This window comes from Pieris napi, chromosome 22 (assembly GCF_905475465.1).
Source record: "Pieris napi chromosome 22, ilPieNapi1.2, whole genome shotgun sequence".
Taxonomy (NCBI): domain Eukaryota; kingdom Metazoa; phylum Arthropoda; class Insecta; order Lepidoptera; family Pieridae; genus Pieris; species Pieris napi.
The window spans coordinates 7,448,579-7,473,026 of NC_062255.1; the positions used below are offsets into that span (position 1 = coordinate 7,448,579).

Below are 24,448 nucleotides of genomic sequence, written 5' to 3' on the forward strand. Positions count from 1 at the left end.
TAAAATATACATGTGTATGTTTAAAACATAACAAACGGTTTTTTTTAAATTATTTAAAAAACTGGTGTTAGTTAAAATCTGTTAAAATAATTAACTGTTGAAATCGAGCTTTCGTCATCTGACATTTTCATACAAAGGTCTATCCACAGACACCGATACGACCTCCCATGGATAGCTTGTATCGACAGATGGGTATTATAATCCGTCGATTGGTTATTGGCACTCTTGTTACAACATTAAGATTAAGATTACTATCTCAGATGGTGGAATATGGATTGAGATAGGTTATTGGATTCAGGCGTTAATGTCCGTCGCTGATACAAAGTTTTTGCTCTTGAGAGTTACAGAGTCTGGTACTCTACACATTATATATCACATTAAAGCTAAAGCAATTAAGCCTACTCTTAAAGAACTATTTATCAAATGTATATATTTATCTAGTTTTCTTATTAATTTTAATAAAATAATATAAAATCACGATTAAAGAAAAACATTTGGGAAGTGATATAAATGAAGACAATTTTTAACTATTTGAGACTGAGGTTTCAAAATGCTCAAGCAGTAGTTTCGCACTTAATTAACACGCAATGATTACAGTTATAATACTTTACATCCTAACCAATTAACACATTGATATATGGAATGGAGAATCTATATATTTAAGACTTATACCTACTATGATATTAATTATTTATTTGTAAGTTGCTTATTTATATAAATATTTACTACTGATAATAAATAAAATGATAACTCTATATACAGTTTGACTAGTATTTTACAGTTTACATCTGTGTAGAAACTTAATCTGTTCTTATTGTCTCTTTCTGTCAAATAAGCTTTTCGCTGTGATAAAAAGAGACAAATGATACGACTGATTAGCTTTTATGAATAATAAACGCTTACAATGTGTGTAACACAAATACTGTATTAATTCTTTGTTTGAGTTTATACTTCAAATAAAAACAAACTTTTGTTTCAAGTCAAACTTGGATGAATGGAAAGCCATTGAATCGAGTTTAACTCTTTAACATAATTAAATTACAGAAGCAAGTGTAGTAGATAAACATCCGACAACCTCCCACTAAGATATTTTATTTCAATCTCTACTAGCAATTCCTTGATCCAATTTCCTTCTTATACAAGGTCCTAAACTATAATAAATCTGTAAAATATGAAAAAAAATTACAAGGAAAATAATTACAAATAATTTATCTGTTAATACATTTTTCATTGACGTCGGTGAGGAAATCATTGGAGTCTCTGATGGTCATGATTGTGACACCATCGCTGTTTCTGGATATTAAATTATTTTTCTTTTTACTTCCGTAGTCATAGTTGGAAATGACGACGCTCTCTGTAGGGTTCCTGTTGACAATAAAGAAATATAAATACATGGTATTGTTAGTCTAATGCCTAAGATTCGCAAGCACTTTGTATTTAGAATATGTAGATACAATTTAAGACCATGGTGCTGAGAATATAAAACAAAAGACGAAAGGTTGCGTTCAATTGTTATTAGACAAACGGTAATAATTGTTTCGGGTTTTAGCTATTATAACTACAATAAATTTTTTGAAGATGACATTTTCCATCTTACCAAAGAGAGTGTAAGGAAATATTTTAAGAAGAAGACTGACTTTAGCAGTAGTAACAATTTAGATTTTTCTTTGAAATATTAAGATGTAGTTTGTTTAATGTTTTGTTTCGGTTTTTAACTATAAATGTACTTAATTGTCTTAAGTGTTCTGTTTCGTATATTTTGTTTATCAATGTAATCTGTTTTGGCTTTCTATATTATAATGTTTTCTTTTATAAAACGGATATGTGTAGTTGTAAGATTACTTATAAATAAACATGACGTATCATGTGGCGTCAAAACGTCTAGGACGAGATGATGTTGACCAATCCTAATCAAACGTAATGCGGCTTTGACAAATTCGCACATGACTGTATGATTCAACTTGCGCTTGGTCACGTGACTTATGTCTCTATCACGTCTGGGGCGACGTATTTTTGTCTCAGGTTTCTTGTCTATGGGAATTTTTGGATGAGTCAACATGTAGGGCTGTTAGGTAGTATAGAGTCTATCTCTAAAGAAAAATATAGCTTCTAATTGACTAAGACTATGGAAAGTATTCAAGCCATTGTTGATTGACTGCCCAAGGCTTCACATTTCGATCATGATAAGAAGCTTTTTTTTTAAATAAATAAAAATAATGATTACATATATCTAATATTCGAAGCTATACATCAATTGTTCATATAATTCTGGAATCTTAAAAATTACCTAAAAGTATCATTTGGCCTTAATACTGTTTTATTTAAGAGCAGTGTTGTCCTAGTGGCTTCAGCGTGCGACTCTCATACCTGAGGTCGTAGGTTCGATCCCCGGCTGTACACCAATGTACTTTCTTTCTATGTGCGCACTTAACATTTGCTAAAACGGTGAAGGAATACATCGTGAGGAAACCGACATGGTTTCCTCAAACAGTCGACGGCGTGTGTCAGGTACAGGAGGCTGATCACCTACTTGCCTATTAGATTTAAAAATGATCATAAAACAGATTCAGAAATCTGAGGCCAAGACCTAAAAAGTTGTTGTGGCGCCACTGATTTTTTTACTATTTTATTGTTATATACGGTCCATGTTAATCATCATCAAATAGTTTCCTTATTTCATATAATTCATTTGACAAAGACATAGACCCTTTGTAACTCTCAACAAATAATCTTCAGAACTTTGAAAAGTTTTGCCAAAATCCTACAGTTGAGCGATTTAACGCAGCTAGACGTGAAAGGCTTTACTGAACTTCCTTTTTAAAGTAAAGTACAAGAAAGGGGAATACATTTTAGCTAAAGTAATCTATAATTAATCGAATATTCGACTTAAGAACTGCTCTACACTCTAATAAATATTAGAATATCGTTCGATTAAGTTTAATAAACCAAAAATATGTATAGTATATATGTTACTGTAAAAGCTCGAACTGCAGTAAATCCTACGATATTCCAGTAAAACCTGAGATCTACCAATTCCTAATGGTAAATGTCCCACAAGGTTTGCGATTCGAACTCTTACCACCATTCCGTTGGTAAATCTTAGGATTTACATTAATGGCACGGTAAATGTTGAAGAACAAAAAAATGCACCTGCAGATCATCAGGATTACTTTGTAATTCTAAATGCCACAATAGCAATCCGTGTTGTAACAAGCGAAATGTTTTTTTTAGGTACCTTATGTAGGTGAGATATTCAGAGATATACGTTATGTATTTTTCAAAATAATTTAAGTAAGTTGGTATTAGTTTCTACTTATTACTATCATATACCTTTATAATACTATGTACCTGTTTTGTCTTATAGTTCATTAAAGTAAATAATTAAGAATTACTCATTGTTTTATTCCTTAAACCAACATCTACCAGCTGACAGTAGTAAAACCTAGCATATACTGAATTCGAATGGTAAAAGCTAAAAAAAAATCGTCGTATTTTCAGAAATACTTACATTTACCAACTCGGTACGGTAAATCCTAAGACTTACACTTAAATCTTAAGATTAACCGTAGTTCGAGCTTTTACAGTAACATATATAGGTATGTGACAGACGTCTAGTGTAATAATAACAAAAGATATTCACTGAAGGGTCTGTTATACACTTAAGAAGTGATAAAATATAAAAAGCGAAGATATTAAAAATTGTTCGTGCAGGTACAATACTGAATACACAAGGACATTTCCTTTATTTAAAAAACGTGCAATCAACGGGTTGCATGCTTTTGCATTAATTATCTATACTTTTAAATTCTATTTTTAGTTTGAAATAGTCTTTTACGGGCTTAGGACCGTATTCTTAATTTCACCAACATCATCTTGGAGGTCTTCCACAGTCCGTTTCACAAGGCATTTTCTTTTGCGACCTAGCGAACTGTGGAATCGACTCCCGGGGGGGTCTTCCCTCAGAGATACGACCTCCAAATGTTTAAAAAGCGAGTCTACTCGTCCCTCAAAGGCCGGCAACGCACCCACTAAAAATGGGTGTCTATGGGCTGCGTAGACTGCCCTTTTTGGTCGTCCCGCAAGCTCGTTTCATAGACGAAAAAAAATTCATAGAGGCTGAAAAATCTGTGGTGTGTAGTGTGAATGTAGTGGAGCTGTTAACGTAAAATTGTAAATCCCGTTAGATTGTAATCTGTCTCGCGAGATTATAAACTGTCGAAAGATTGTAAACCTCAGCGTACTGCTTACAATTTAACCGTCAAATTGTGAAAGGGACCGCACCTCGCGCGCTGATTGGTTGAACAGAATATGCCCCGCGCCACCATATTTATTTGTTAATTCGTTTTGACGGTTTCACTTCGATAGATTACAATCTACCGAATAATAATACGTTAAATTGTAAGCAGTTCGTTAAGGTTTACAATCTTTCGACAGTTTACAATCTCGCGAGATAGATTACAATCTAACGGTGTTTACAATTTTACGGTGACAGAGCTGTCACTTTAATTGTTCTATAACCTCACGCAAATGATTGTTTGTTGCTCCAGGTCGTGACTGAACGGTGGGAGCACGTGTTCGACAGTTTGTTCGCCATTATTGCAGGTACATGTTGGGCTTGTCTCAATTCTGCAGGTAAAGGCTCGGAGCCTTGTAAGAAATTGCGCCATCTGGGATGTGAAACGCTTTTCTTTTATTAACTTGATGAGCAATGGTTACTGTTACGGCACTTATCTTTTATGATATTAGCGGATCATTTAGGGGTTATAACTAACTCTCTTTTTTTGTGTGTTTGGTACACATGGAGAAGTTTTAATTATGCAAAAATATTAACAAATTTCACAGTTAGTTTATCAGTAATGGTAACACAAGCTTGAAATAGTTGATGTATTTGTTTTTTGTTTATTTTAATTGATTATTTATTTTATTTAAGATAATAATTATCTAATCTTTGTTTCTCTCAAAGCATTTTCTATACATTTAAATACCACTTAAGTTAAGCACAATTAAGTTTAGCTGTCACTACCCTGACACGAGAATTAATAATGTTGAAACTAGTGTTGCCCAAATGCAAGACCAAGACGAGACTTAGGCCAGTCTTGGTATTGTCTTGCGTCAATACACCTGGTCTTGGTCTTGGTCTTGGTATTGCGCTCTCAGTCTTGGTCTTGGTCTTGATCTTGCAGCAAGAGTCTCGCAAGTCTCGCAAGACTTGCAAATACCTATTTGCCTATTGCTATTTGTGGGGGCTTGCGGGCTATCCTGGAGCATTCAGCAATGTATTGTACATCAACCAATAATAGCAGGCAGGCCACAGGCATTGTGTTCAGATTAGCAGATTTCATTACAGTGTGCGTAGGTACATTTTTTAGGCAATTTGTCGTACTCGTGACTGTCGCGCTTTGCTACGTAGGTACTGTCGTTAAAGTATGTGTAAGTAAGAAACGATGTAGGTACCTACTACAACAAAATTGTATTCCTTAGAAAAATAATCGTCGTACCTACACGACGATTATTTTTATTTATTTAGTAAATCATCGCTGAAGACAATAGTCGCTACTAGAGTAGGTACGATAGAAGTTGATAAACCGACACTGCAATTCTCGATGATTTTAAAACAAAATGCGTAAAGCAATATGACGTCGCTCATATTTGGAGCTTTTCCACGTTTCAAGTTTGTTAAAATCACCCACTTCCAATTTTGCAGTGCAATGTCCTTTAAAAAGGTATAATAGGTAATCTATATATATAAAAATGAAACCCGTTTTCCGTTGTCACGACATAACATGAAAACGGTTTGACCGATTTGTCTGATTTTTTTAAATAATATACCATGAAGTACGAAGATGGTTCTTATGGAGAAAAATTAAAATAAAATTGAGTGAATCAGTCTAAAAACAACACTTTTCTATATTCCCATACAAAATATTCGTAATAATACTTAAAAGTGAATTTGAACTTTAATACCATAGCATAAAGTTCAAGTGTTAGTGGAGGGGTTCCGGGAAGGTAAATTTTTATTTTTTGACATAATGTATTTGTTGTCTTATCAATTTTCTTTTTTTATCTTACTAGCTAGACCGGTGTCCCGAATAGCAGAATAAGTATTTTAAACAAATAAAGAATCGACTGTTAGGCGGTACGATGTTCGCCAGGCCAGCTAGTAATAATATAAACTAGGTATATTTTTATTACTTACAACAATTTTTATAAAATCTACCTATCCTTACGACTACATTCTTCCTTGCGAGGACAACATAATCTATTTGCGTCCGTTCTGAGCACCCGGAAACTTATTTTATTGTTTAGAACATGGGCAGTGGCGGCGACCTTTGACATGAAAGCGACGGCGGCAACACAAAGTCTAGAAGCGGACTAAATGTTTACCTATTTTGGTGGGGTTGTCAATGTTGGCATTAGCACAGAAAAATAAAATTAAGTAAATACAACGTTTATCCACTTTTTAATAACTAGGTATCCACGATAGAATATTTTTTCTACTAATTTCCTAAGGGTCGATTCGACCAAACTTCAATTTATACACGAGTAACTATACCAAGAATAATCTATTCCATGATTTTAATCTCGAGTAAATCCATAGTCGTTTGTGCACGTAATCGATAGTATAATTGCGCTAGGAATAACAATACGCGAATAGCAATAAAATGGTGAACGAAAATAAAACTCGGCAAATAAATGTTGTTCTACAACGGGACAGTGTAAGAGCATATATCATGTCAACTCGATTTTGCCGTATTATAGTGTGAAAAAGTAGCTTTTAACAGGTGTTAAACGACAACAAAAAGTTTTTATTTCTTGTTTGTTTGAGGCTTTCGTCTAAAAAGGAACTTCTGTTGAGCCTAGTTGAATTTCATTCTAATATTATAGAAAATAAAAAATCTAAAAATAAATAAATAAATACTAAATTGTTTAAACGTTTCATTATACAATGCCAGACTATTAATTTAGTGCGTTGCGTTGACTTGAAATTAAAACACAGAATACATATTTGTGAAATGACAGAAATCAGCTGATTGGACTGACTGACGCCATTAAATTATTCTAGGAATAGCTGTTATTCCGTGCGAAACGGTTCGAATTCTTAGAATTTGTAGTTGGTAAAACGTAAAATTTATTTACTCTCGATTAACTGACGATTTATTCTAAGATTAAGATTTACTCTTGTTTGGTCGAATCGACCCTAAGTACTCAGTCTAAATATCTTTTTCATAATTTTTGTTTTTCAATAATATGTTGTGTGTAATTGAATGGTAAACTCTAAATCTTACTAGAGAGCTTTTTTAAAATAAACTTATTGAAAGCACTGACATGGCATATACACTTTTCAATCTTGCTGCTCACATTTTAGTACCTAGGTATCATTCACTATCTATCATTTACCGATATTAACAATGATTATTTCGAAATCAAAATATTCGCAATTCAATAGATGCAATACCTACTTAGTTATTAATTATCATCTCGCCCGACAGCTTTTAACGCTGTAGTGTTCGAATTCAAGCCAGTCTGAGAATGTATTTAAATAAAAAAAACTCAGAGCATTCAATATATACCTACATACTGCTGGGACATCTTCAAGGTCATTTAATTTTATACTCCTATACCAACCCTACCAAAATAGGTAAAAATTTGTGTGCCTCTGTCCGTACTCTTTGTCGGCGAATACGGCGCTCAGTGTCAAATGCTGTGTTACACTTGTTCCAAACCGCGGTGTCTTTGTCGGTAAATTATCAAATAAGTAGGTATTTAATACACCGACTGACCAACAGTTTATTCGCAGAACGTCACATTTCGCCAATCAACTTTGAACCTTAATTCTTTAGCGATAAACTTGAAAATCTTTTGAAGAAATTTGATAGATTGTAGTAGCTTGATGTGCTGGCGTCTGTACCATAGTATTGGCTGCCGTAGAAACTGTTACTAGACCTACTCGACTCGCTGTTAGTTTTAAATTTTGCTAAATAGAAGAATAATATAAACTTTGAAACATAAGTTTCACACCTACATGATGTTTATATAATTTTGTTAACTATAATTTTAAGCACATACCAACCTACGAGTACTAACGTTAGATCTGCACATTAGACATAAACAAGCATAACATATTATTATAGGTAGATACCTACAAGGTATGAACTTTGCTAGAAAGTTATTAGGGAACAGATTTGTGAGTATTAACACGCTACCTACTTAATAAATTGTTGAAATATAATAAGTACTTACCTACCTAATCAATATACAATACGTTTCAGGGTGCTTTCAGACGAGCGGCACGTTGCCACTTACAAATACAACTGCAGCCCTTAGTTTAGTGTTATGATTTGTGATACCTACGGTTTTGATACTGGGGAACGTTTCTCAAAATCGGGATTGAAACCAAATACCTACTTAATAACGCCCAAATCTCAGTTTGTCTTAACTGCAAGACGCAAGAGTCTTGCAGGCTTAAGTATTGTCTTGCTCAAGTCTTGCAGGGTTCAGTCTTGGTATTGGTCTTGCTATAATAAGGCGGTCTTGGTATTGGTCTTGGTCTTGCAAAAGCGCAAGAACAAGACCAAGACTGCAAGACCAAGACCGATTTTGGGCAACACTAGTTGAAACGCCCTTGGGAATATCGTTTAACCAGTGTCGCCTAGGCCATTTTACATAAATTTAAAATCTATAAAGTGCGTATAATATTCGCTTTATTTGCGTCACACTTGTGGTCCATACATTAGTTTTTCATCTTTATCTACCTGCTATTTATGCTGCGATTTCACCGTCGTAGCTTGATACTGTTTAGCCCACCTTTATTTATTAATTATTACAACTAAATTATATTTATTAATACAATACAAAATAATATTTACTTACCTATTACATCGAAGCCGCTGCGTGCTCCTAAAGGACGTTTCACAAATGGCTGTCCGAGACAATCTGGAGCTGCAAGTAGGGTGTAGGGCGCCACGGCGACAGCACAGGTACCTATTGAAGTGCTGTCTGAAGACACCACTCACGCAGTATAATGCTACTGGGTTGACGCATGAGTTGAGGAAGCTGTGGGTAAAGTACACATTCTCAAGGTATAACAGTATTTAAACGTCAGAATTCTTTATTAATTTAATGTTAGATATAGACTAGTAAAAATCACTTTCTTCAACTTTGATACAATATACGAAGGCGCATAGATAAATAAATGACGATCGTGGTCGCGTTTTATGATCCCATGTGATAGATTTGCGTCTTCCATTATGTATCTATAATAATCTAATAAGTACGATTGCTTAATCATATTTTTCTTCAGCGATTTTCTATATGTTTTTATAGTATTACACTTATGTAAAATGTAAATGTTCATGTAAATGATCATGAAACAGATACAGAAATCTGTATCAATAAATGCTATGCGTAGCTAAATCTAAGCGAAGAGAGGACAAAAACAAAATAATCGATAAGTTGTACTAAAAATTATATTTGAATGAACACTTTCAATTTAAAAAATCTTTTTAAATCTGTTAAGAATATTAAATAGACCGGAAACGGACGCTTTTCACGAGGGACAAACTTCATTAACATTGATTAGCTTTGCAGGAATTAAAATTAAAAAGCGGGTAATGAAAAAAACTGGGTTTTCAAAAGTTACTTATTTTCGGTATGGTACAGACATTTCTGAGGATGTTTTTTATAATTTTATTTTATTTATACATTCATGCCTTTTTCCAGAAGGGGCAGGCTCAGACCACGGATCTGCACTAGTCCTGACATACCTGTCTCGCTACCACTGTCAAGACATTCACCATGCATGCTCGCCCCTTATAAGTAATTTTTACCTGTCCCTTCTCTAGTACGTCCTGGATCTGTTCCAGGTATGTCTGATAAGGCCTACCTAACCCGTCCTCACCATTCACGATTGCCTTCCAAAGCCGCTTCTCAGTCATACTTTCTACATGCCCAAAACCACTTAAGGGCGTGACCAAATATAGCGCGGCGTGTCGCTCTGTTTGTGCAAGTGCCGCGCGCTTTATTGTGTGCAGGTGCATTCTTATTAGGGATGATCGATATTAGAAAAATATCGATGTCATAATCTAAAGCCGAACATCGATGATTTTTGCATTAATAATTGACAAAAAAATAAAATACAGTGTAATGGCATCCCTAATTCACATTGAGCATTCGTTGTTGTGTCCTACGAATGCCGCATGTGCTGCCGGGCTCCTTGCACGGCTTGTTTGGTCACGCCCTAAGAATTCCCTTTCGTATCCGTAGTCCTGGAATGCGAGGCTGTGGCCAAACAACATGTAGAAACCCTCGGAGCAGTGAGGTCGCGTGACGCCTGCGAAGTGCTCTGGAGACTTTTGTGCTTCTGGAAGAAGCTAGGCTGGCTTAGTTAGCAAGGACTTTACGCACACGGCACAACGGACGGAAGTGAAAACTGAGTCCACCAACCACCTCTTTCGTATCCTTCTCACTACGTCTTCTTTTAACTCACTAACGTCACTATTGCTTATGTTATCACGCAATGCTCACACATACTTGCTCTCTCATCCATAATGTATACTACTTTATTTTTTCTCTGTCACACCCAAAATTCAATAGGTACATTAATGTTGGGACCAGCACCCCTCTAAGTACAACCAGTCGAGCCTCATTTGAGGTTTCTTGGCTACACATAAAGAATGTACCACACACACACACCTTTCCCATTATATGTGCAATATTGTACATATCAATGTGAATGTATACACATCCAATCTAATCCAAAATACCAAATTTCGTCGTGCATCGAACCCTAAATATTTAAAAATATGTAAATGCTATTTCGTAATCAATTAAGCCGTAAAGGTGTTTTGATGTGGGTACCTCTTCACCGAATTAAATTTCACACTTCAACCGTCAAGTTCACAAAGGCTACGTAATATAGAAAGTTCCGGCGTATCCTAGAAAAATATATTTAAAATGTACGTTTAAAATTGTCTTGAAGGCTCAATGTCAGACTCTAGACGCCCTCGTTTAGTAAAAGAAGACAGGCGTAGAAATTTATTGTGACATTGAAAATTTTTCAAAACCATTGCACCGAAATACGATTCTTTTAAACTTATTTCAGTAGGGCGTATTTTTGTTTACGTACAAACATTAACAATACGTTATTTGAATTTAAATCACACAGAAACTATACCAACGGTTTTAATGGATTGTCACTTCAATTGTGATTCTAAAGAAAATCTAATATTTCGAAAATGGAACCCCAGGCAACCTCAGGTTACCATGGAAACTAGACATAGCAATTAAACGGTTATCCTCTATTTTTCAATTAATAACAAAATTCGTGAACAGCGTCTAGTACCGTGGATACCGATTACAAGACAGTGATAAGGGTAACATTTACCCATTTTCTCAACAGAAAGGGAAAGTTTGTAATCGTTTTCTTATACCGAAATATTAGCCTAAACATTAAGCGTTTCATCTTCCAAACTTTCCAAAAGAGCATCAAAGTTACTGGAGTTAAAATGTAAATTACTCCAAAATTTATCAACAACGAACTTTGACAAACATCACTTACCTAAGACAGAAACCCATTATTCTCATAGCGTGGATCCAGTCGTTGTAATCACTTTGTGCAGTTGGAGATAAGTAAAACCACATTTCCAATGCGTGGTATGGTAGAAAGCATATGAAAAACACTGTAACAAAATCAGTAATCAATATAAACATAGTAAAAATGTATACTGTATTTGTCGTTGTGTAAAACTGTAAAGGCGTTTATATAAAATCATTGCAAAGATTATTACATAAATGCTACGCGCGCTCCGCTCATTACTCCGCTCATTATATTATTTTTATTTGAAATTGAATTCACATTTTCAATTATACCTACCACTATCGCTGTAATTGCCCTCACTTGCGTAAGGGTACTAAACAACTATTACATTAGTTAGTGACACAACGTTTCATCTAGAGTTTAAAAGACTTTTACATTCCCGACACACATTGTTCATAGGTATGTGAAACATACTTTTAAGCTAATTTAAGCTGCTGTGGCACGTATTAATAATATCCGCAGTTTTAAAATCGCCGATATTTTAAGAAAATAATATACTTTTTAAAAATCTGAGAATTAATAACTAACTAATTCATTAATTTATTTATAATGCATGAAGATCCCCTGAGGCTAATCATGTCAATTCTATACAAATAATATGATTATTAAACAAACAAAGCATTTGATTAAAACAATCATAGGTACTGATGAAATAATATTATGAGCCCGTAGAATAAGAAAGCGAGCACGGGAGTCTTCTTGCATTGAGATGCAATCGAGAAGTGTTTTAATGGGTATTGTTTACCCAGTTCTCTGAGTAGCAGAGGGGATCCCTGGAGTGAGTAGAGTCCCACACACCTCCTCACACACCTCCTTAGTCTTTCAACTGCGGGGAATGCGCAAATACCATTTCCTTCTCGGTTATCAAAATAGGCATATAGTAGGTATGTAGGACGTCGGATGAATTTAAGAACGTCTTTTCTTCATTTCTTTCCGCTCCTTCATTTATTACGAAAAGCCTATATCAAGTGGAGTATAATGGAACCAATCTACTAGCAATATACCTTTTGTCTTTAAACAATACGAGCTCTAAGCCCCTACAGTAATTGGTCTGAATATGACAATGCCTCTTATTAAGAAGCTTAAAATAACGTAAATGTTGAGTGTAATCACTTCCAAGTTGAAATGCTTGTAATAAGTTATTTATAGGAGATCTTGTTATTCAATGATTGATGATATGTCGTGTTGGTCATGTGTGACCTTATAGCTTTAAAGATGTGATGCCTTTTGAAGGTCATACAACATACATAATATGTGTGTGTGGAATATTGAAGTCAGAATTAGTTAGCTAACCTAACAACTCAAGATAACTGTTTTATACTGTACATACAACTATTATATACTAATTCTTACAAAGCCGGCAACGCACTCGCGAGCCCTCTGGCATTGAGAGTGTCAATGGGCGGCGGTATCACTTGCCATCAGGTGAGCCTACTGCCCGTATGCCCCCTATTAAAAAAAATTGTTATTGCTATTGGGGCATGCATATTTCCTAATGTATTCACAATTTATGAAGTGTAGATTTTAAAATAGGTATATTTCGATATACTAAAATTGCCAACCCGAAAAAGTACTCGTATGTTTACAATTAATCTCTTGAATTGTATGGAGGTTCTGTATTTGTTTGGATTATGTCCCACATTCCCAACTGAGACAATTGTTATAAAGGTTTTAATTACGAATAGACAATTCGATTTCTTGGTACGCTGATATACACGACCATATCTATTGTCTATTAACAATACATCACCAACAAAATAATTCATCCTTCTTAGGCGGAGGTTAGTTAGGATTTACGATCTCCGCCATAAAGTTGTGGAATACGCTGCCCGACTGCGTAAGATTGGCTACCTCTCTGTCATCTTTTAAAACTCTTCTGTATAATCATTTCTTAACCTTATCCTATCCTCATCAATCGAGACTTGTATAATTCTTATGTTTCCTATTCGCTGTTCATGAATTTGTAAGATTAGCTTTTAAGTTTTTAGTCAGTTATTAATATTTTTTTTTTGTATTACTTTAGATTAAGTTTCTATATATATATTTTTTTTATATAACATTTGGTTCTGCACTTCTCGCACGCATCATGTTTCTTTTTTTTTTAGTTTTTCTCTTTAACTAGGGTTGCCTGGAAGAGATCGCTTATTAGCGATAAGGCCGCCCGTTGCATCCCTTATAATTTTTATGTATTGTGTTTCTTTTATTTGCAACGAAGTGTAAATAAATAAATAAAATATCAAGTACAATTTTTGTATCAAAAAAGAACACGTGGTTGAAATTGGAAATAAACAGAAGCATAACAATTCATTGCTCGATAATAATTCGTGTCACTAAGCAAATTGTATGGAAAGTCGATGCTTTTGATATTTAAAACTGAAATGAATGCTAAAACTATAATAAAGACTTAGTAGTACTTACCTATAACGAATATCAAGACCATACATGCGACAGATTTCCTAGCTTTCGCCTGAGCCTCTCCTTGCCCTGCGTGTAATGCGCCGGGCATCTCTTTCGTACTGGCCAACAGCCTTTGAGCCATTAGGACATAAAAGAACGCGATCACCAGTAGTGGCAATGCGTAGTAAATGAGCGCCTTAGCTAACGTCATCCATCTATAACAAATATTGTGTTAACACAATTAAACTATTTATTTTAAGTAGCACCCTCCAAGACATGAACCCCTTGTCACCTAGTGTCGTATAGCCTAGGATCGAGTTGGCATTGTTAGGAGCCCCTCGTCACTATCTGACGACCATAGCACAATGGCTAAACGTGGCGCTGATAAAGCTACTTTTTAGATGTCAGGCACAGGAACTTCACAAAATGTCCACAAAGCTTCGGAAAATTCAGTCTTAAAATTGCTTATATTTAAGACTTAATTCTCGAAAATTAAAATTATTGGTTTAAAAAAGTAAACTTAAAATTATTTTCTCCTTACAGTTCTGAACTCTAAAACGGTTGTTTCTTGCAGTTTCAGATCAGACATCGTACCAAAAACAATAGAAGCCATACTTAACAAATCTTACTCTCATGGTCATTATTGTGAGAAGATTGAAATCCGGGCTAATACAAGTTGCGATCAAACCAAATTTTCATAATCTGTAATTCGTAAGTCTGATTTCTATTGTTTTTGGTGTGATTACAGGTAAAACTTTTTTACTAATCTGTGAATTCAGATTTAATAATGTCATCTTAAACTGTAGAATTGTAAGGAGCAATTAATTTAAATTAATTATTTTAACCAATAAAAAGAGTGAACTTTAAAACATATAAATAAGTCAATTTATATAGAAAGATTTAAAAGTTTTATCCGTGTAATAAAGAAAACAGGGTTAGTAAATTTTCATAACATACATTGAAAAATGTCAAATCTGTTTTCGAATTGCCCCCTTAACAATCAATGTTCCGTTCCGTTCCCCCTGTTGGGTACGTTGGAAAACACAGTACTAGAATCTTAATACGTATTCTTTCTCATACTGAATTTTCATAAATTTCAGTTATTATGCAATATGATTTAAATGACCGTTGTACTAGCTGTTACGCGAATACTATCGAAATTAAACTTGAAGCCTTTGAAAAAGGTATTAAATGTTTTTGAACAATCATTATGCCACAGATGTTCATGGGAAAGTTTTTCTTGTCCATAAGGTTCGTTGTATTAACGCAAAAATATTAAAACTTTCTGTTTATTTTACGCTCACTTTATGCTTAGGCTTTTTAAGGCTACAATTTAAAAGTACATAAAGTTAACAAACTATATTGTCATACTCTATTAAGATCATTATTCTTACAAAGTTCCAAAAACTGTTATCTTAGTATAAGAGAGGCAAAATTGCGTAAGATTTTCTTGTAGGCGCCGTGTTTTTCCACTTGAGTTAATATGTCAAGACCATGTCTTAAAGTATTATTTTAGTTATGTAAGGAATCTCATTTGAATAACATTGATACACGTCAAAGGAAAAGAAGGGTAAAGATTATTATTATTTTATTACCGTTACATTATAAAATGTCGCATATATATATTAAATTACTTCACATTAATCACGGCTTTGCACATGTTATAAACTTAGTAATTGTGTTGATGTAACAACACCCCAAATTTCAAGTTCTTAAGTAGTGTGGTTTATGCTCTCCATTGTATGAGGAATAGTTTCAGATACATTATAAAATATACAAAACACAACGAGTATAATATGTCTTCAGAACACACATTTAAAATAAAAATCGTATGTTATCGTGTTTATCGTAAAAATTTAACAAGCTTGCGTTATGGCTGCAAAACTTGAATTGCATACTTAGGATAATTCGTCCATCCAGGTGGATACGGCGAGCAATAGAGAATAGTGACATTGTTATGGATATGAGCCGTCGAGGTGTTGGAAAATATCGCTGCCGGAGCTGCAAACAGCAAAGCGGCCGCCCAGATGAATGTAGCGCAAACCAATGGCAATTTTCGTAACTGTAACAAACGTTATTTATTATTGTAATGTGTGTAGCACAGAGCACAGTATACATGTCGTGGATGAAAAGAGGTTTTATTAACCTCGTTATCACTTAAGACCGTGTTGATTTGACATAACTGTGCGCATAACGCAGACAATCAGAGTGGAATTTAAATTTCGAACGCGGAACGATCCAACACACCACTGACAGATTGACACATTGACCTTGAAGAATGATGGCCTATAAGATGTCTATGGGGCCCCAACTCGCCTATGAATGTATAGGAATAGGAATAGAATATATATTAGGAATATTATTGGAGAAGTGGCTACGCTAGTCTCAGAGTTTTCTTAAAAAAATATATGAATAAAATAAGGTTCCACACCAAAAGTGTCCTATACAACATTATAAAATAAAAAATTAGATTTGTATGAAATATCTTGTTGTTGCCATTCTAATAAAATAAATTGAATCGTCTTCCTTAATGTAATTAACATAACCTCCATATAATCAGTTTTGGAATAGTTGTGCTACTAGGATTTCCTGTACTTCTAATCAGTTATGTATGGTCTAAGATCCCGCTATACAACGACTAATTAATTGATTAATTATTAATTAAACATACTCTGGACTGAAATTTGCTAGACAACCCATATGGATTATATTTATTGACATATTAAATTAAATATAAAATACGTTTCATTAAATAAGCATATCGGTGAAGGTCGTTGTATAGCGGGATCTTATACTAGTACTAGTTTGAAAAAAATTCGTGTCATACATTTTTTGCGGTGACATATATGTGAAAGCTTATGCAGAAAAAATAGTTTGGCAGCCTTTTAAACGAGATTTGATTTTGAAGTTTAAAAATACGTACAAAATAATTCTGATTCAATGGTTTTCGTTTGATAAGTGGTATAGTTATAACTATATATATATATATAATGGTCTTAGTTATAACTAAGATGATTGTTTAAATAAATTTATATTTTATTAATAAAAAAATTAAATGATTAATTTATACAATAAATTTGACATGCCCTTACCGATTTAGTTAATAGGCGCAACTTATATAAGAATATAATAAGAAAATAAACAATAACTCTGATGAAGCGTGCCACCAAAATGGAATAACAAAATAAATACGGTGTTAAGATGTTCACACATATCTTCCAATATTGATTTCAGTCTTCAGATATGCCCCTTACAAATTATATAACATTTTTTCGCAGTGCCACTTGGGGTTTGTGCGAATTATGTTATAACATGTACACTGTTATAGGTACAAATAGCCGCGACAATGCGCGGTCGCTGTCCGGTCCCTAAGGTCGCAGATCCGATACCCGGCTGATGCACAATGGATATTCTTTCTATTGCACGTCTAACACTCGCTCGTACGGCTAAAACATCGTGAGGAAACGTTGCCCCACAAACACACCCTCACGTACATACCATCACACAACAGCCGAATTACGTATTACGTATTTAATATTTTTTATAGATATTTTCCTGATTTTATATTTGAACACATACAACATAGTGCCATCTCCTTGCAAAGGTTGCCTATCATCATGGCTACTTTAATTTTGGATGCCGTGCTTCTAAACAATGACTTGGTGCTTTGATCAAACCGTTGTCGAAGGTTTTTGAACCAAGAAGTGCGTCTGCGGCCAGGTTTTCTTTACCTGCCAGTTTGCCTTGTATGATTAGTTGAAGGAGCTATTTGCTTCACAGTTTATTGGCTTTTCTTCTACTGCATATGTTTATTGTACCTTATAAGAGTCTAGAAACCTACAATACAGGAATGTCCTAGTGTGAGGACCAGCGTATAAAGTAATGTATAAAAGAAGTTATTAGTAATAAAATGTTAGTTATTTAACATTTCCATTCATTCATTTCGACGGCTCATTGGTCTAGTGGTTAGTACCCCTGACTGCGAATCCATGGGTCCCGGGTTCGATCCCCGGCTGAGACAAGACATCGATGTGATGAGCATTTGGTGTTGTGCTTAGGTCTTGGGTGTTTAAATATGTATTTATATGTCTATCTATCTATAATATGTATGTATATCCGTTGCCTAGTAGTATAACACAAGCTTCACCAGCTTAGCATGGGACTAGGTCAATTGGTGTGGATTGTCCAATAAAAAAAAATAAAAAAAATCCTAATACTTACTTGTAATTTTCTAAATGGATTGACGATCGCGCAGTACCGTTCAGCTGACAATGCAGTCAACGTGAAGACAGATACTCCGATGCTGATGTCTTTGCCCGTTTCAGAGAGCCTGCAGATGACTTCACCCCATGGCCATGACTCCAGAGTGTAGATTGTGGACACGAATGGGACACAGATCAAAATGACTAGGAGATCTGCCAGTGCTAGAGAGAATATGTACCTGTTAAAGAAATAAAGCATTATTTTCTGATACAATTATTTTCCACTTTGTGGAACCAGCTGCCCACTGAAGTATTTCCGAACCAATTCTTAAAAGGCCGGCAATGCACTCGCAAACCCTCTGGCATTGAGAGTGTCCATGAACGGCGGTATCACTTAACATCAGGTGAGCCTTCTGCCCGTTTGCCCTCTGTTCTATAAAAAAAACAATATAATTTATTTGATTCTGCACAACGGGCGACCTTATCGCTTACGAACGACAACTGGCAACCACTGTTAGGAAAAATAAAATAACTTGCGCTTAAGATGCACAAGAAGTCCTGAACATGATATACAATAACTTAAACACAAAGAAAAAAGCAACTATAAACATTGTGACGAAGACATGACTCATGGTAATTTCTAAAATATACTAAGGATACGAGATGGACAGGTAATGCTGATACAGTAGATAGGGATAGGAGCTCAGCGGCTACTTGATCTTAATGGATAGAAATTTTTGGCTGCTTTGCGCATCACAGAACATATTAAATTATTTTTTTGTAATTCAAGCAAACCTAAGCTATTATATGTACACTATACTCTTTTTATCACGCAAGTAACCAATATCAATTTTAATATTCTTATCGAGATAGAATTGATCGTAAAGCAAAAAATATCCTTACATCCCTTTGCCGTAGGACTATATATTAATAAGGTAAGATTCCATGTTGAATATTGGTAGACAATACTCAATACAATATACAATACAATTTGACATTTATCTTGAATCATTCAAGCAAGTGACATTGCAATAATTCTAAACGGAAAAAAGTGGAAGTGGAATGTTTAGTTCTAATTCTTGTAATTGTATTGAGAATTCTTACAATTTCCTTTCAGAAGGAAAACTCATTAATGCGCTAGACCAAGCGACTTGATTAAAACTATAGTTGGAAGAAGTATATACTATATAAAGGATGTATATGTTATATTATTATTATTTGATTTCTAAATAACAGGAAATCAGCCTTGTCTGCATATGTATGTGATTCAGCGTTGCCAGGTTTTTAGATTGTATGTCATGGTGTGTTATGTATTGGCACACTAGATTAGCGTGCAACTTTCAAGCAAGAGGTCGTGTGTTCAATCCCCGGTTACTCGCCAATTCGGGGCTCTTTCTATTCGCAGAAATAGTACTTGCTGGTCAGTGAAAAGAAACATTGTGAGAAACCCAGATATGATTACATCTATATCGAAATATTGAAGTAGGATGACAGTTTATTATCAAAATACAGAGTAAACTCTTTATAACGAATTTCAAGGGACCGAGAATTTTTTTTTGGATTTTTTGGTCGAAAATACCAAATTTAACCAATTACAATAATTTCTAATTTTATTACTATTAATAGGTAATTTATTCTAAACACTTATAATCTATTAACTTTGTCTGACATGATACACGATAGGTTTTTTGAGCTGATTATAAAAACAATTACACTTAAGAATGTTGTTGATGTCTAAATATGAAAATATTTATTCGTTATAGAAAATGGCTGTGGTGCTATAAAGAGTAAATCAAAGTACGGGATTTGTGTTAAACCAAACAAATGTAACTATGAATGCCGTTATAAAGAGTTTACACTGTATTTTTAGTATCTAAGAAAATACATAAAAGTAGATTTTAACTTTAAAAATTAATTTAGAACTTCAATATACGGTAGATTGAGACAAAAGCTCTCGGACACAACTGGATTTTTCATTTTAAAAATATCGTTGCAAATAACTTTTTCGTGACCTCAACTTCGACGCATAAAAGTGCTCCGTCGCTTCAAATTAATTAAAACTTATTCAATGTTACTGAATATAAAAAACCTCTTACGTACGTTAGTAAACACATTTTTATAATTACGATATAAGAATACTTTCTCCACTCTCATTCCTGAGGTCGTAGGTTCGATACTCGGCCGTGCACCGATGGTACTTTCTCTCTACGTGCGTATTGAACAATCACTACAATGAAGGAAAACGTGAGTAATGCCGGTTTCCTTAGACCAAAAATGTCGACGCTGTGTACAGGGCATTATCGGCTAATCAAGTAGTCACTTATTAGAAATAAAATGATCACCGAAAGGCTAAGACTAAGGGTTTTAGTGATTCTAATGTTAAATTATATAAAAATATTAATTTTTTTTTTTTCAAGTTTTATGGTCGTAATAATTGTTGTGGATAAATAAAGATACAATTAGAGATTTGATCTGAAAGATGTGACCTGCTAAGCATTAAAAACCTTTCAATATATAGACCCTTGAGTCTTGGCGTACATGTCGCTGTTATATGACATTTTACGGCAATTTTTATTTTTATATATTCAACTGAAACGGTGAACCGATCTTTTGTTTGGTCTGTTAAACAGACAAGGCAAGAAACAAGAGAACACGTGACACTACCATCATGAACACTCCTAACTATGGTCCGAGAGCTGGCACCAATTTTTGGGCAGGTATTTGAGGCAAGCTGAAAACTTGTCACATACCTCTCCTATTATATTCCAACACGGAATTGCAGACCTGGCTGGTGAGTAGCGGGGCTAAATCAACCCCTACATTTTTAAAAATATTAATTTTTTTTTCCCCAAAAATATATTTGAGGCAATACGCAATTTATATATGTTGCAGTGTAATACTTAATAAATACGAAAAAAAATAAGCCAGACAATTTAATCGGGGCTGTAACATTTCCAGACGCGTGCAAATTTTTTTTGCAAAAAATTATAAAAAATGTTTTTGAGGCAGCTTGAAATTTTAATGGAGTGTTATTTATAACTATAAAATTAGATTCCCAAAAAGACAGATCATTTCGGTAGGGCTTTCTACCTGCCAGGTGATCAAACAAATAATGGATGGGTACGTGACAAGTTTTCAGCTTGCCTCAAATACCTGCCCAAAAATTGGTGCCAGCTCTCCTACTACTATTACACTTGTTATAATGAATAATGACAACCGAGAACATACAACAGACTTATACAAATCTTAGTTTAGCGAATAAGGTTTGAACAATAAAGACAATACTATATAACTTATAAATAAATAATTTACTCGTAAGAGACTTCGTTCGAACGACACTGTTATTTGATCAACTATTTGCATCTCCACAGAATCGGGTGTTAAATTATTCTCTTGGTTTATTTTCTATTTGTCGATTAAAATTAGATGAACATCGTGGAAAAGACAAAAACGGGTTCGCTCTGTCAACAACAATTAGTGAAAAGTAAATCCGAAACAATTCGACCCATTAAAAGATAATTGTTGTTAAAGTAAGGAAGTTGGTGGTGATGGAATAACCTGATAAAAAGTGCACTTGTGTGCTTACAAGTATACTCTTGTGCAATATAAAGCGTAAATAGCCAGTCTCAATATGACTTTTTAAAAGGAATGTCAAAAATAGAAATGGCGTTGCGGCACGTTACAATAGCGTGCCGTAACACGCTTTGAGACCTCAAGCTATTTTGGACAAATTTGTTTTTCTGCATTTTATTTCCATCAATTGTCAAATTCCACCACGACCATGAGTTTTTTCTAAGTCCCATAAACGTAATAAAAAAACTCATCTTGATTAAATAATGTATTTAATGTGGAGGCTGATTAGCTTTCATGACGTGGCGGGCAGACCTTTAGGGCTGAGATTTGTAATCCCTAAAGACATTTGATTGCAAGAAACCTCTCTTAACGATCTTATTTTTTCCTTCAGTGATTAGTTAACACTCAAACTTGGAAAATCTACCATAAAATACATCAGCATAATTTTCTGTGAAAGTGACTTAAACGCATTATCTAAATATATAAAACAAAGTCGTGTTAGTTACACCACTTATAACTCAAGATCGGCTGGACCGATGTTAGTTATTTCTTTTTTGGTGGATTCTTCTCCGCTCCGAATAGTAGAATAAGTAATAAAATATCGGATAAGTTATCGAATAACAATAAATTAATTTTACGAATACAGACACCATGTGGTGCCATCTGTTGATCGAATTCGTGTCAGTTCAAGAAATTCGGATCTTGAAGTGAATGAGGAGATGCATAACCAGGCTTTGATCATGATCGAATGTGTTACCTCATCAAAAATGTCAATATTGGCGCTAAAGAGAAGAGGCCTAATGTGTAATCCTGCCCTTTTTTTTGCAATGGCAAGCAATAAAACATTTCTGTATTTGCAAAAAAAGTTGTATTAATGTTATTACCTTAATAAAATCCTAAATTAAGTTAAACTAAAGTTAACAGGATATTATTAGACTGTTAGGCGGAACGAAGTTAGCATGGTCAGCTAGTTTTATATATAAATTCAATTATGATTTCTTTCACCTTCACCTTTAAAATCATTAAGTAAACATGTACTAGTGAAACACATTTCTGTGCCATAATATTGTATATAATATAGGTTTTTGCAACCTAATTCACAAGTCATTTCGTATAAATGCATAAATAACGCTGGAAATATATTACTTACGTGTTTGGTGCATTCCTCATGCCTCTATGCCTCACGTACACTATCACAAGAGTTCCATTTCCCAGGACACCCACAATGAATATGATCGCAAATATAAAAGGAACAAGATACGTCTCCACCCGGTCTTTATATGGCGTATATTCGCTGTCAAACAATGTCGAGTTGTCGTCGAAGTATGAGATGTTCGTGCTCGTAGGTGTGTACATGGTTCTGAAACAAAAACATCATTTAGACCTAGTCTACTTCTAGATATTCTCATACACTCAAACTCAAAAACTCAAACTCAAAATATCTTTATTCATATAGGTAAACAGGTACACTTATGAACGTCAAAAAAGAAGTTAAATTAATTGTAAATTTACATTTACGACCAGCCCTGCGATTCTATAACTCACTTTTCGAACTCACACAGCGGTTTTCGCATCGGCGGTCGCTCTCAAATCAGTCGTAAAGCAGTCATTTTATGATTTGGCGTTCTGATAAACAATAAACTACAAGTTTCCACCTTTTCAGAATGCCAAATCATAAAATGACTGCTTCACGACTGATTTGAGAGCGACCGCCGATGCGAAAACCGCTGTGTGAGTTTGAAAAGTGAGTTATAGAATCGCAGGGCAGTTCGCAAGTTAAGGGCGTAGAGTGGGCAAGAAGAACTGTTAAGAAACTTTCCGCCACTCTTTTTAATCTAAGTCTATCTTAGTAATTTAAGTTTTGAGTCATATAAATTATTTGAACTCGAGCAAATCAATTCCAACTTCCAAGGATTAGGATCATTTAGGTATTCGTCAAATTTATAAAAAGTTTTATTAATTAATTTACGTTTAACAAGGGCTTTGAATTTATTTAGTGATAATTCTCTAATTTCGCTTGGGAGTTTGTTGTTAAAACCAATACAATTTCCATATAAGGAGTGGTTTATCTTCTGGAGCCCGGTTGGTCATACATTCAAATTAGTACTATTTTGCGTATTATACTGGTGAAAGTCACCATTTGTTTTAAAATCGTTTATATTTTTTTGTACATAGAACAAGGCTTCAAGAATATATTGACCAGGTAGTGTCATAATATTTAATTCCTTAAACTTATTCCGTACCGACTTCCTCGGAGAAACACAACAAATACTCCGAACAGCCCGCTTCTGTACCACAAAATAATATAGATTGAACCTCTGCAGCAGCACCCCACAGTAGAATACCGTACGACATGACGCTGTGAAAGTAGCTATGATACATAATTTTAGCCGTGTCCTTATCAGTAAAATGTCGGATTTTCTTTAATGCGTATGCTGCAGAGCTTAGCCTATTCGAAACGCATACTTAATGTCTTGTGTTTGAATATACGTAACACTAAGACTAATTTTTCTTAGAATTTTTTTTTTAACACGCACCATGTACCACGGAATAAATGTAAACCCACAACACTGGGACTCCCTAGTGTGGGGAATGACGATTCATGAATTTTGTCACAACCATATTTCAGATATGAATAGAGTTTTTATAATTATTATTTATTTTAAAGTATAGTTTATGT

At 34.4% G+C, this 24,448-nt stretch overlaps 1 protein-coding gene across 2 annotated transcripts in view; it reads right to left on the minus strand.

Moving 5' to 3' along the window:
• Positions 1-436: 436 nt before the first annotated feature.
• The window catches only part of LOC125060845 (neuropeptide CCHamide-2 receptor-like), an 82,207-nt gene continuing 58,195 nt past the window's right edge, over positions 437-24,448 (minus strand). Inside the window, exons 2-8 of one of the 2 annotated variants that reach the window (XM_047665952.1) lie at positions 22,919-23,128; positions 18,215-18,434; positions 15,892-16,055; positions 14,015-14,208; positions 11,558-11,678; positions 8,872-9,054; positions 437-1,365 (exon numbers count right to left, since the gene is read on the minus strand). In XM_047665952.1, coding sequence (XP_047521908.1) covers positions 1,209-1,365; positions 8,872-9,054; positions 11,558-11,678; positions 14,015-14,208; positions 15,892-16,055; positions 18,215-18,434; positions 22,919-23,124 — 1,245 coding nt within the window. In that variant the 5' untranslated portion in view covers positions 23,125-23,128 and the 3' untranslated portion in view covers positions 437-1,208. Of the gene's footprint in view, positions 1,366-4,517; positions 4,668-8,871; positions 9,055-11,557; positions 11,679-14,014; positions 14,209-15,891; positions 16,056-18,214; positions 18,435-22,918; positions 23,129-24,448 lie in introns of those variants that run through there. The other variant, XM_047665953.1, reaches the window with a different exon arrangement.